Below are 14,188 nucleotides of genomic sequence, written 5' to 3' on the forward strand. Positions count from 1 at the left end.
GGTTCTATCATTATTCATAATCAAGAATACATAAATAATAAGAGTCATGGCGGTTACATGTCATTTGAATCAACACATTTCCTTCCATGTACTACTATATCATTCTTTCTCCTTAATATGACTTCATAGTGAGAAATTCATAATAGGTTCAAACATAATGTCATTGTCATCAATAACAACATAATTTGTTTTCCACAACACAATAACATAATTTGCATGCATATACATAAAGTAGAAAACAACATAAATTTCAGAAACTTTATTTATCAATGAGCTCAGAGTGTCAAATAAGCATTAACAACATTCATAATTCACTAGTAGACATAATGCCCATATTTACAACATGACCAGTAAATGTTTTGGGCGGTAACCCTTTTGTTAAAGGGTCAGCAATCATAAGATTAATGCTAATATGTTCTATTGACACTTTATGTTTCTAAACTTCTTCTTTAACGGCAAAGTATTTCAATTCCATATGTTTAGCACCTTTGGAATACTTGTCGTTTTTAGGAAAGAAGACTGTTGCGGAGTTATCACAATAAATTTTCAGCGGCTTGGCAATACTGTCAACAATTCCAAGTCCTGAAATAAAATTCCGCAACCAATTAGCATGAACTGTGGCCTCAAAGCATGCCACAAATTCAGCCTCCATAGTGGACGCAACGATGACTGACTGCTTCGCACTTTTCCATGAAATCGCTCCTCCGGCTAAAAGATACACATAACCAAATGTAGACTTTCGTGTATCTACATAGCCAGCAAAATCTGAATCTGTATATCCAATCACCTCAAGGTGATCAGATCTTTTAAAAGTAAGCATGTGATCCTTCGTTCCTTGCAAGTATCTTAAAACTTTCTTTGCTGCTTTCCAATGATCCAATCCTGGATTACTCTGGTATCTACCAAGCATACCAACTACAAAACTAATATCTGGTCGTGTACAAGTTTGAGCATACATTAAACTCCCAACAATAGATGCATAAGGTATATTCTCCATCTGTTTCTGTTCCAAGTCATTCTTTGGACATTGCATGAGACTAAATTTGTCTCCTTTCTGTATTGGAACAGGAGATGTCGAATATTTATCCATTTTGAATCTCTCTAAAACTTTATTAATATATGCTTTCTGAGATAAACCTAACCGTCCTTGTGATCTGTCATGGAATATTTCAATTCATATCACATAGTATGCCTCGCCCATATCTTTCATCTCAAAGTTATTAGAGAGAAACTTCTTAGTCTCACTTAATAGACCAAGATCATTAGTTGCAAGCAAGGTATCATCAACATACAGAATCAGGAATATAAACTTGCTCCCACTGACCTTCAGGTATATACACCGATCAACGATGTTTTCCTTAAACCCAAAGGACACAATAGTATCATTGAACTTAAGATACCATTGCTTAGAAGCCTGTTTAAGCCCGTATATTGATTTCTTAAGTTTACACACCATGTGTTCCTTTCCTTCTTCAATGAACCCCACTGGTTGGTCCATATAAACATCCTTATAATCAATGCCATCTTTTTGAGTAAAACCTTTGGCAACAAGTCGGGCCTTATAACGTTCGATATTGACATGAGAGTCACGTTTAGTCTTAAAGACCCATTTACACCCGACTCTCTTGCATCCTTCTGGCAATTCTATAAGGTCCCATACATCATTCTGTGCCATTGATTTAAGCTCATCTTTCATGGCATCTAACCACTTATCAGAATTATCATCATTGACGGCGTCTGAAAATGAAACTGGATCATTATCAATACTTAAGTCATTTTCTGACTCTTGTAGATAAACCACATAATCATTCGAAACAGCAGACTTTCTTTCTCTTTGAGATCTTCTTAATACTATTTCTTGTGGTTGTTCTACTACAGGTTCATTGTTTTCTTCATGATCATTAATTTGTTGTTCTTCTTCATCATTGAGTGACTCAACTACATTAGGAACAACAATACTTGAAGTAAAGGTACTAGTTAAAGGAACTTGTACTCTAACTTCCTTAATCTCCACATTTTGTGAAGTATCACTCCCACTGGTTTCACCATTTTCAATGAACCGTGCATTTCCAGATTCAACAATTCTTGTGTTATGGGCAGGACAGTAAAACATATACCCTTTTGACTTTGCTGGATAACCAATGAAATATCCACTGATTGTTCTTGCATCCAATTTCTTCTCTTGCGGGTTGTATATTCTAACTTCTGCCTGACATCCCCAAACATGCAGGTGTCTCAAACTGGGTTTCCTTCCTGTCCTCAATTCAAAAGGTGTCTTTTGAACTGCCTTACTAGGAACCTTGTTCAACAGATACATGACAGTTTTTAAAGCATACATCCACAATGAAACAGGTACAGTTGACTTACTTAACATGCTCCTAACCATATCCATTAAGGTTCGATTACGCCTTTTTGAAACACCATTTTGTTGTGGTGTACCTGGCATTGTGTATTGAGCACAAATACCACGTCTTTCAAGGAACTTAGCAAACGGACCAGGATGTTGTCCACTTTCATCATACTTTCCATAATATTCACTACCTCTGTCTGATCTGAAAATTTTCACTTTTTTGTCTAATTGTCTTTCCACTTCATTTATATAAACTTCCTAGGCATTCACTGTAAGAAATTATGTAAATTAATTTCTATAAAGTGACTCACATTACTTAGAGTTTGGGCTTTGGGCCCAAATATGATTTAATAATAATAATAGAATTAAAGGTCCATTGGTTAATGTGAGAAATATATATCTGATGATATACCTAATGAAAACCTACATCTGATGGAGATTGGGTACTAAAGGCTATAGGGTTCTGTCTCTGCAAATAATAGTTGTCTCACTGTTAACCATCACGAAAGTGTGTGACAAGAACGGAATTGCTAAGAGATAGATTGGGACAAAGGAGATAAAATAACTGCTCAATTAAGATCACTCATGGATCAAGGTAAGTGCCTATTCCTTCTTGATTGTATGATTGTGTGAGAATCATGATATGATAAGATCTATTTGTGAACATAATTGTATGTGTTCAATTTACGTTTATTCATGTTTAATTTTACATTCACCGCTTGCGATTTTTCATGCAGTAAATAAACATAACCATAACGTAAAAAATCATCAATAAAGGTGATAAAATACCTTTCTTTATTGAAAGAACTTGCATCAAAAGGTCCACATATATCAGTGTGTATAATTTCAAGAAGCTGAGTACTTCTTGTGGCTCTTTTCTTTGTGTGTTTTGTTTGTTTGCCTTTAATACAATCTACACAAACATTCAGATAAGTAAAATCCAAACTTGAAAGTATTTCATTCTTTACTAATCTTTCCATCCTTTCTTTGGAAATATGCCCCAAACGTTTGTACCACAAGAAAGCAGAACATTCATTCAATAAACTACGTTATGATGCGAGGTCATAAGAGTTTCAACATATAGATTATCAAGGTTCAATCTATATAATCCATCATAAAGAGTACCAAATCCAATTTCTTACAGAAATGACATTTGTCATTCTTCTTCTAGAGCTTAGTAGAGGACTCATTTATCTTCACTGGTCCTTTACCCTTTCCATGTTTCTTGAAGACCTTCTTTCCAGCTCCCTGATTGTTCACATAGTGTATAGAGTGGTTTCCTCGATTCTTCAATTTAGTCTTTTCCTGAACTAACATGTTATAGTTCTCATCCACTGCCATTCCAATAGGCTTAAGTCTTGCCGCAATATTATTCATTTCAATGACATGTTCGTGCATAGTACGAGAACCATCAAATTCCATGATGGTTAATGTGCTCATTAATGTCCCAACAAGAGACTTATCAGTAGTTTGGGAGCGCTCTTCCAAAAATTTTCATAAATTCTTTTGCACTATCAGTTTTGGAAAGAGCAGACTTAATATTACTTGCTATGCTCATTCGCATAAAGATACAGGAACATATACTTGATCACACATGCTTAACATTAATACTTTGAGTCATAAACTAAACATACCATACAGATTCAGAAAACATTCTATGTATACTAATGTTCTCCTTTGGGAGATTCATTAATACACAAAACATAATGATGCTAATAGTATTAACTTTATTTGCTAAGATATATGCATTAACTAGAAACACTTGTTATCTTTGAATATACAAGCAAAACTAATAACACATACTCACTACCGACAATCATATCCATTAATTATAAGGACAACTAATCAACCTTTGGGTGATCCATAATGCCCTATAATAATGAATTTCCATTTACCCACATATATAAATAATTTAGCATCCATTCTATAGGTAATTGGAATAAAATTTATCAGTAATTTGGAATTAAATAAAACTTAAAGATTTGATCACTTTGGTGATTACAAATCTATCATACAAATAATTCCATAAATAATATCATTAATTCAAATAAAATTTCATCATCCATAATTTGGAATTAAATAAAACATAAAGATTTGATCACTTTGGTGATTACAAATATATCATACAAATAATTCCAAAAAATAATATCATTATATGAAATAAAATTTCATCCATAATTTGGAATTAAATAAAACTTAAAGATTTGATCACTTTGGTGATTACAAATCTATCATACAAATAATTCCATAAATAATATCATTATATGAAATAAAATTTCATCCATAATTTGGAATTAAATAAAACTTAAAGATTTGATCACTTTGGTGATTACAAATCCATCATACAAGTAATTCCAAAATTTTAATTTAAAATTAAATACATAAAGCGGAAATATAATTTTCCATTCCTCACTTTCAATCAATTAATCAAACTTTAATTTAATGAACATAATAAAATTTCATTAAAACTTTAATTAAACTTTAATTTAATGCAAATAAAATTACATTAAAACATAATAAAATTTCATTAAAACTTTAATTAAACTTTAATTTAATGCAAATAAAATTACATTAAAACATGATACATAAACTTTAATATGGGGTGCAGCAAAGAATTCATGCATTTCATGATGGCAGAGAATAATTCATACATAGATTCACTAATTAGATTCTTTTAATGCATTTTATTATATTATATTATAATATAATATCAATAAAATTGACGTATTTCATTATTTTATATTTCTAATATAATATTAATAAAATTGATAACCTAAGGCACAGTAAATCAAATTTGCTTCTTTTTCATGAAGCAAAATTGCTTAGGCTGCAGGGATGCCGTTAACCACCCCTCTCACAATGAGTCAGCCGCAACAGCAGCAGCCACTCTCTTGCGTTTGGGTTCAAAAGGTTTTACGCCGTTAATGGCGTTGATCCATAAACCCTAATTTTAAAAATTAGGGTTCTTTAATTTTGATGGTTTAGGACAATTAGGGATCTATTATAGAGGAATGAAAACCTTAATGTATAAATCCTAATTTTAAAATTAGAGTTCTTAAATTGAAAATATTTTAAAATTAGGGTTCTTTGACTTTGGAAAAGCATTAATGGAGAATCACAACTTGAGCAACAAGGCTCTGATACCACATGTAAGTCAAAACACATGAATAAACGTAAATTGAACACATACAATTTATGTTCACAAATAGATCTTATCATATCATGATTCTCACACAATGATACAATCAAGAAGGAATAGACACTTACCTTGATCCATGAGTGATCCTAATTGAGCAGTTACTTTATCTCCTTTATCCCAATCTATCTCTTGCAATTCTGTTCTTGTCACACACTTTTGTGATGGTTAACAATGAGACAACTATTATTTGCAGAGACAAAACCCTATAGCCTTTAGTACCCAATCTCCATCAGATGTAGGTTTTCCATTAGGTATATCATCAGATATATATTTCTCACATTAACTAATGGGCCTTTAATTCTATTATTATTATTAAATCATATTTGGACCCAAAGCCCAAACTCTAAGTCATGTGAGTCACTTTATAGAAATTAATTTACATAATTTCTTACATGTTTTACATTCCAAAATGCATATCTAGAAATATATTCTAGAATACAAAATTCAAAACTTTATTCAAAAACAATTTATGACTCAATTTGGAAACATTTTTCTGAATTACACAATTCAGAAATGCACAAGCTGCATGAGAAAGAATGAGATGCAGAAGAAACAGCTAACTATCTGGGCCAAGGACTTCTACGGGATGTAAGGATTTTGTGTAATCCTTGAAAGTATTTTCTATCCTGGTAAAATAGACCTACCGATCAGCCACAGTTCACCATCACAAAAGACATCTATTTATCTTTTGTATGAAGCAAAAGCATCAAGAAAAAATGTTTTAAATTCTTAAAAGCATTAAAATTTTTGCTGCAATCCTTAACAAAATTGTATTCATTCTTAATATTTACAAAGATGTAGTCTTAATCCCTTTATCTAGAAAGAATTTATATAAAGGTTTTCTTTTCAAAGATGAAAAACATTAAATTCAAGCATTCATAAACCAAGCAACTGCCTCATCACATCCCCTACTATCTCCTATTAGGTAAGATCATATCATATCAGCATCCTGAAAGAAAGATTTGGGCACAACCATCCTGAAGCACTCACACAACAACTGAAAATAAAAAGAGGATCTAACATCACTTTTACTCATAAACCATGGAGGTATAATGATCCAGCCTTTCAAGTTCTAACATCACTTTTACTCAAAAAAAAATAAAAATAGACAAGCTTTTGGATAATTAGAGGTAATGATAATATAAATTATTGCATTATAATATAATTTCTTCAACACCATGAATCTCTCTCTGGATCTATACATCCTGTCGGGTTATCTGTTTTCATGTGTATAATTAGGAAGTTGTTATGGAGAAACCAACATGCTTGCTCCATTCGGTTTTGAATAGCACGCTAAATAACTCTGATTAAGGATTGAAAATTAGACGATTTAGATTCATCAAGCTGTAGTGCAACAAAAATCATTCTAGGATTCTCCCTTGGGTGTATTCCATAAAAAATTGCAAGAAAAACAGGGTAGTGAAGAAACAAGCCAGAAAAGAACAACTCTGATATGTTTTTTGGGAGTTTATGTTTCCATGGTACGCTATGAATCTAACTTAGTCTCTCAAAAAGGAAGGTTCATGTTATCAATTGCTAGTTTTAATTGAGAGTTAAAAATAACAGAAGTGACTTGTATTTTATGTGTAATTCATGTTTAAACACAGTTAAATAACAGAATAGAAGATCATGCTTTCTTGACTCTAGGAACTCCTACTGATCATGAAAAATAATATAAAAAATTAAATCATCCACTGAACGCAAAATGACGGACTTTTATCTCAAGTTATTCAAAGTTTAAAACAGCTACGGTAGCATCAGAGTGCACCATCTCAACATCACCAAAGGTTTCAATTTCTCAGTGTGAAATTCAAAGGACAGGCAGAGGAAGACAAGGAAAAGGAACCAAGAACAGATCATGCTTTCTTCTAACTGTGATTCCAAACTCTTCACTCATGTCCAATTCTTCACTTATCATTCCACTTGGAAGCTTCCAATCAAAGTGATATAGCAACATTGCAAGGGTCAATTCGACAACTCTGGATGCAAATATGCTTCCAGGGCATATCCTTCTTCCAGCTCCAAAAGGAATGTACTCAAAATTATTCCCTTTGTAGTCAATAGTGTTGTCAATGAATCTCTCGGGATAAAATCTCTCAGGTTCAGTCCAATAGTTTGAATCTCTTCCAATTGCCCAAGCATTGACTATGACCTTGCTTTTGGCTGGTATGTTATAGCCATGTATCTCACATGTTTGACCACATTCTCTTGGAAGCAAAAGAGGAATTGGAGGGTGTAATCTCAAGGTCTCTTTCACAACTAGTTTCAAATATTTGAGTTCATTGATGCAATTTTCATCAACCCTTCCTTTCATGTTGAATACCTCTCTAACCTCAGCTTGCGCATGTTTCATTACTCTTGAATTCTTCATTATTTCAGCCATTGCCCAATCTATGGTTGTTGCTGATGTCTCACCTCCAGCAGCAAAAATGTCCTTAAAAATAGTTTATCAATCAAAAGGCTAAAAGTAAGGAAATAAACAGACTGCATGCTTCTAGAGTTTTTAGGCAAATGTTTCACTACTTCCAAAATCTCACCAGTGAAAAATAAGATATAGAGGGGAAAAGTGAGGAATTTAGAATCATTTTGATTTCATACTCTCTTTTTGGTTTTAAAAATTGTTCTCCAAAGATTCATGCTATACAATAATGAGTTTCTCCCCTAGAATGTGTTAAGTTTTGAAAATTTCTTCCAAAAAAAGTGTTTTAGAAACATAAAATAGAAACACCCAGGAGATGTTTTCTGATTCAGTTATTCTGTTTTGGGATCTTAGCTCATCAGAGCGAGTCATCGGCACTGGTAATGTTTGGGTGAGGTATGAACTTGGTGTGAGTGTCTAGTTTCTTCATATTTTAAAAACTAAATCAGTTTATGAAAAATAGAAATCAAACTCATCCTTATTAACTAATTCCACTTTCATAGCAAGTATGAGAAAGATTATGATCATAAAATGTATTTGCAAGAGGTTATGATCCATACCAGAATTATAGCCTTGATGTTGTTCCTAGTTAAAGAAAAATCCTGCTTGCTACCCTCCTCATATTGTATGAGAACATCCACAAGATCTTCTGCTTCCCTTTCGTAATCATTGGCCTCTGACTTTGCCTCTTTATGCTCATTGATGATGTTTTCCATTATCTGATCGGCTTGTTGATGCAAGTTCTCAAGCTTGGGCCTCATGCCAGTGACATGTTGCAGCCAAGTAGCAGAAGGAAACAAATCTCCAATATCAAAACCTCCTGCAGCTTTAATCAATTTTTTAATCACTAATATGAAGTTTTCTTGGTCTTTGTATTTCTTGCCAAAGGCAGACCTTGAAGCAATTGAATAAATTGATGAAAGTACAGCTTGAGTGAGATTGATGGGGGATCCTTTCTTTGAATCTATCCATTTGACAAGATTGGAGAGCTCCTCTTCTCTAATTGGCTGGTATGAGTTTACACGTTTTAGGCTTAAAAGCTCCAATGTGCAAATTTTTCTTAGCTGCCTCCAATATTCTCCGTAAGGAGCGAAAGCTATATCTGTGGAATTGTAACTCATTATATCCACAGCTAGGACTTTAGGCCTTGTGGCAAAGTTAATATCATGGGTTTTCATCACTTCCTTAGCACACTCAGGGGATGAAATGACAATAGTAGAAATCTCTCCAAGTTGAAGATGCATCAAAGGTCCATATTTTAAGGCCAAATCTCTTAATTTTATATGGGGTTGAGAGAATAGCAGATTGTATATATTTCCTATAATAGGTAGCTTTGTAGGCCCATGAGGTATTTTAGAAGTTGTTTCATCTGTTTTCCTGGGTTTCTTTCCAATTTTCTGTACTACAAGGGTTAAGAAGATAAAGAAGATAAGAGCTGGAAAGTAGAGCACTAGTTGAGCCATGGAAAAGATGCAGATTTCTAATGTCAGTCAGCTGCTACTAGTGCTTGTTTATATACACATTACTTAGCATTCTTAACTACGTTTGTTGGTACCTTGTCATCATCTTGGTTTCTCCTATATAGGGACTTTTGTGTATGATTGATTTCTTCTCTATGAAAGTGCCTGCTATTTTAAATTTTACAAGGAAAGCATTTAACCTTAGTTTGGTACAATTGGAGTTGGTTTCGTTTAGTTCAATGAAGTCATTATCTTTGAACCCACGAGTCCTTTTCATGAATAATTAGACTAACAGACTATATTTATGGCATGAGATAATCTCTGGTTCAAAACATCAGGTAATTTTTTTCTTTGCTCCAAAATTTTTAATAGTTGAAGTTATGTGATTTTTACAATACAAGAGTGAAAGAATGAGATTTTTTCTGACATAGAACTATTTGTGCTTTTTATTTCTCAAAATTAAGGCCATGTCATTTAATTTTCTATGGGTTGAGAGAATAGCAAATGAGCTGAGACTCTAGGGTAGACGGATTGAAGGAAGAAGTGGTTTTATAGGGTGGCCCTAGCCTTGTACGAACACTAAATATGTTTATAATTTTAGATGAACAAGAAGTGAGAAAACAAAAAGGCATGAATATGAAAAGTATAAAGTATTATGACATATCTAAATCTGACACATTAAAAAATATCATTAAATAAAAAATGTTACTAACATCATTTGGTAACACTTTATCAAATGTTAGGTTACTAAGGACTTTTAGCAATATTTTCACATATCAATAAAAATATTAGTAAATACTTTTAGTAAAATTTATTTAACAGTAAGATAACACTTTTAAAATGTTGCTAAAAATTTTTAGTAATATTTTTAATAAAAATGTAACATTATAAAAATGTAACATTATAAAAATGTTATTAAGAATCTTTAGTAATTTTTTTTTTCAATAAAGAGACATTTTAAAATTGTTATTAAAAATCTTCAGTAATATTTTTCTAATAAAGTAAGATTATAAAAATGTTGCATATAAATATTTTGTAACGTTTACTAAATTGTTTAAATAGAAAGACAACATTTTTAAATTTTATTCATTTTTTAGTAACATTCTGTTACTAAATTGTACAATTTACTTAAAGATATCACTAGTATATTTGTATAGGAATAACTAACTCTATAAGGGGTTTAATGAAGTTTGAACTCAAATCGTGAAGAAAGCCAAAACACAATGTCTAACTGGCTAAGAGAGAATAAAGCAAAACATATTTTATACACCTTGAGCTATGTCCAGTTCTTGTATATATGAACAAACTATTTAAGTGATTCCATTAATCACAAGGATTACTAAACAAGTAAACAAACATCTCCAAATTATATCAAGTACATAAACTTCTTCAACTTATACCAGACTTAATCTCCTCGAGACTAAGACCTCTCAAGATTCAAGAAAAACATTCTCAAAAAGACTACAAGGTAAGCTTATAGGGTATACGATAATTATTTTATCTCAAGTGTACCGAGTCAAAAGTAATAATTTATCCTTAAAAAATAATATCGAACTCACAAAGAACAGCTAAATTTTCAAGTATAATATTCTCTAAATATAAGACAATATGTAAAAGTTTGTTAAAAGATTTAGTGTATGATGAATTTGAAGTTGAATTATAACTATTTGGCCGATTCTCCCTGCCCCACAATCAATTCTTATTGGCACCCAATTGACCGTATGAAATGTCCATAACACCCTTAATGATCCATGCGAAATGACCAAAACACCTTGAAATTAGGTTTACACTTAAGTGCATCCAACCCAACAGCTAAGCACATTCATTGTTCTAGACATTGAGGCACACACACGAAGCACTCTTGCGGAACTCTTACACACACACGAAGCATGATAGTGCATTTTGCAAATTCACGTCCATATCCAGAAGCAACCACTTCAGTTCTAAATCTAGATATCCATAAGGTTTATCCAGAAGTTACAATCATATTCTTGAACCACTTGTTCACGATTTCTTGTAATTTATCATATCCACACATGTATGTTGGACCACCACTGTGACTGCAACACTCAAGTACTCTTGGAATAATTAATATCTTTTTCGCACGAGCCTAAATATTAAGTTATTGAAAACATTATGTGTATCCAAAATATCATCTTAAAACCAAATGAAATCATTAATATAATTCATGCAAACTCGTGTGGAAACATTATCTGTATAAACTAGTCTACATATAATACTTGTCCATCCAGCAAAGAATATTAAATAAGAATCAAGGAAAAAGTTTAGCTAGAAACCTCAATAACTACCTCTTACGGATGTGGTGTAGAAAGCATGATGATGTCTTTCGGATAAAAATGTTCGTAGTCAAAGAGTGCTAGTTTTGGATGTCTTCTGGATGTCAATATTTATAGGCAAAATTGACACTTCTGGATACCAATATCCGTAGGTAAAATTGACACTTTCGGATGTCAATATTCGTCGGCAAAACTATCACTTTCGGATGCCAATATTCATAGATAAATATATCACTTCTAGATATTGGCATCCGTAAAAAAATGTGTGAAAAAGGGTAGAATGGAATTTTAAAACTTTCGTTGGTGCCAATCAAAATTGATTTAGTATAGAAAGAATTTCCTAACTATTTTATCAATTAAAATTCATAAGTACTTATATTTTTATATAAAATATTACTGAATTATGACATTTATCAGTATAATTAACTGATCGAAGAATTTACAATGATTAAGCACGTAATCCGATTTGACTATACACTCTAAAAGAAGAAATATTAACTTCGTGCATAACTTTTTCTATACAAAAGATATTCTAATAGTTATTGTTTCTTCTTCTGCCTATAGTCCTTCATATAACTTTCAAAAAGATGAACCTTGAAGCATGTACACTAAGACCTGAAGATTGCACAAATTTTGCTATGCAACTTCATTATTTTTTGTATTAGACCTTAAAAAAAGGAGACTTCTGATATTAAAGAATTTTGCACGCGTCTTAAGCATTTATTCTTTCAGAAATAATTCACATATACTCTAATAAACAGTAAGCAATATAAATTAATTTGAATAACACAGAATAAATATTTTGAAAAAACTTCTATATCAGAAAACTTCTAGTAATTTCATTTCAAAAACTTTCCATCTTTGTATAAAATCAAAATGTTGATGCATACAAAACATACAAGACATAATCATGAATACGAAGAACTTCTATTTTTGAAAACCTTCTGTTAACATTTTTATTTCAAAAACTTTCCCGAATTGATTTAATCAAATGATGAAGTTATTCTTTGTTTAAAGAGATTAATTAAAGTCAGTACAACTTTCCCAATTGATTAATAATTATTAGAAAACACTTCCAGAACAAAATATTTGAGTTTAGAAAGATCTTGATAACTTGAATCGTCTATGGTAAAAACAAAAAGATGACCGTTTAACGTGAAAGCGAATATAAGAGTGTCCACCAACTGCGTTTGGCAGTTGTGGTGGGGTAATAGAAACAAGAGTGGTCCTTCCAATAATAAGATCAGTATTACACAAGCCGTTAGGTCCACACATTCCATGAAGGAAGGACGGTGTTGGTTGGGGAATTGAAGCTTTGCCAAATAATAGTGTCGTTGGAAGTGAAAAATAATATAAAAACTTAAATCATCCACTAAACGCAAAATGACGACTTTTATCTCAAGTTATTCAAAGATTAAAACTGCTACGATAGCATCAGAGTGCACAGTCTCAGCATCACCAAGGGTTTCAATTTCTCAGTCTGAAATTCATGGGACAGATTCATGGGACAGACCAAGATAAGGAAAAGGAACCGATCACACATCATGCTTATAAGAAAATGATAAGAAGAGAGGTTTCTTATTATCTGATGTATATGAAATATATAGGGAGTTTTTCTCTCTAACTTACAAGTAGGATACTAATCATGAAATTCTATTATTATTAAATTAGTTGCATATAATTTGATAATAATTATTATTTCCTTAATACTCCCCTCAAGTTGGTAGGTGAAGATCATGAACCCCAACTTGTGTCGTACGTCAAAAATCGTTCTTTGCCTAGTGCCTTTGTAAAAATATCAGCGAGTTAATACTGTGTCGATACATATAAAGGACTGATTATCCCAGCTTGTAATTTTTCTCGCACAATGTGACAGTCTATCTCAATGTGCTTTGTGCGTTCATGAAATACTGGGTTTTGCTACTATATGTAATGCCACTTGATTGTCACAAACAAGTTGAGCTGGCAAGTTACATGACACCTTTAAATCCTGCAACAGATATCGCAACCAAATTATCTCCAAACAAGTATTGGTCATCGCGCGGTATACGTTTGTCTATTTTTTTTTACTTCCATGAGATAATAAAAGAACCAAGAAAAATGCAATATCCAGGTACTGATCTTCGAGTTCTGTTACAACCTCCCCAGTCTGAGTCGCAATAATGTCAGATTGTTTTCGGATGGCAATAACAATTCTTGTCTTGGTGATCCTTTGATGTCCTTTAGGACTTGAATTGCAGCATTTCCGTGGATCTGTATATATTGACTTAGGGTCTGAACCGAAAATGTTATGTCAGGTTGAGTAACCGTGAGGTAAGGTATATTAGTCGTTCCATGAGTTTTAAGTAGTGTTCCATTGGAAATTTGTCTGGACGAGCACCTGTGAGTCGTATCCTGCAAAATATCAAGCGCATATTTTCTTTGGAACATGTAAATACCAACTTTGGAACGGGAAAATTCAAT

At 32.4% G+C, this 14,188-nt stretch overlaps 1 protein-coding gene across 1 annotated transcript; it reads right to left on the bottom strand.

Moving 5' to 3' along the window:
• Positions 1-7,244: 7,244 nt before the first annotated feature.
• Positions 7,245-9,598, bottom strand: LOC137831324 (cytochrome P450 71D11). The gene is made up of 2 exons (XM_068638965.1): positions 8,529-9,598; positions 7,245-7,983 (listed from the first exon to the last, which is right to left on the bottom strand). Exons 1-2 carry the CDS (start codon positions 9,429-9,431, stop codon positions 7,360-7,362), a joined length of 1,527 nt encoding a protein of 508 aa, XP_068495066.1. The 5' UTR covers positions 9,432-9,598; the 3' UTR covers positions 7,245-7,359.
• Between the last annotated feature and the right edge of the window lie 4,590 nt (positions 9,599-14,188).

This window comes from Phaseolus vulgaris, chromosome 6 (genome assembly GCF_051622355.1).
Source record: "Phaseolus vulgaris cultivar YP4 chromosome 6, ASM5162235v1, whole genome shotgun sequence".
Lineage (NCBI taxonomy): Eukaryota > Viridiplantae > Streptophyta > Magnoliopsida > Fabales > Fabaceae > Phaseolus > Phaseolus vulgaris.

Excerpts from the sequence above, each read along its gene's own strand:
- LOC137831324 (XM_068638965.1), bottom strand. The coding sequence starts at position 9,431 with ATGGCTCAACTAGTGCTCTACTTTCCAGCTCTTATCTTCTTTATCTTC. Across the intron at positions 7,984-8,528 it reads ACATCAAGGCTATAATTCTG|GACATTTTTGCTGCTGGAGG; the intron begins GTATGGATCATA and ends ACTATTTTTAAG.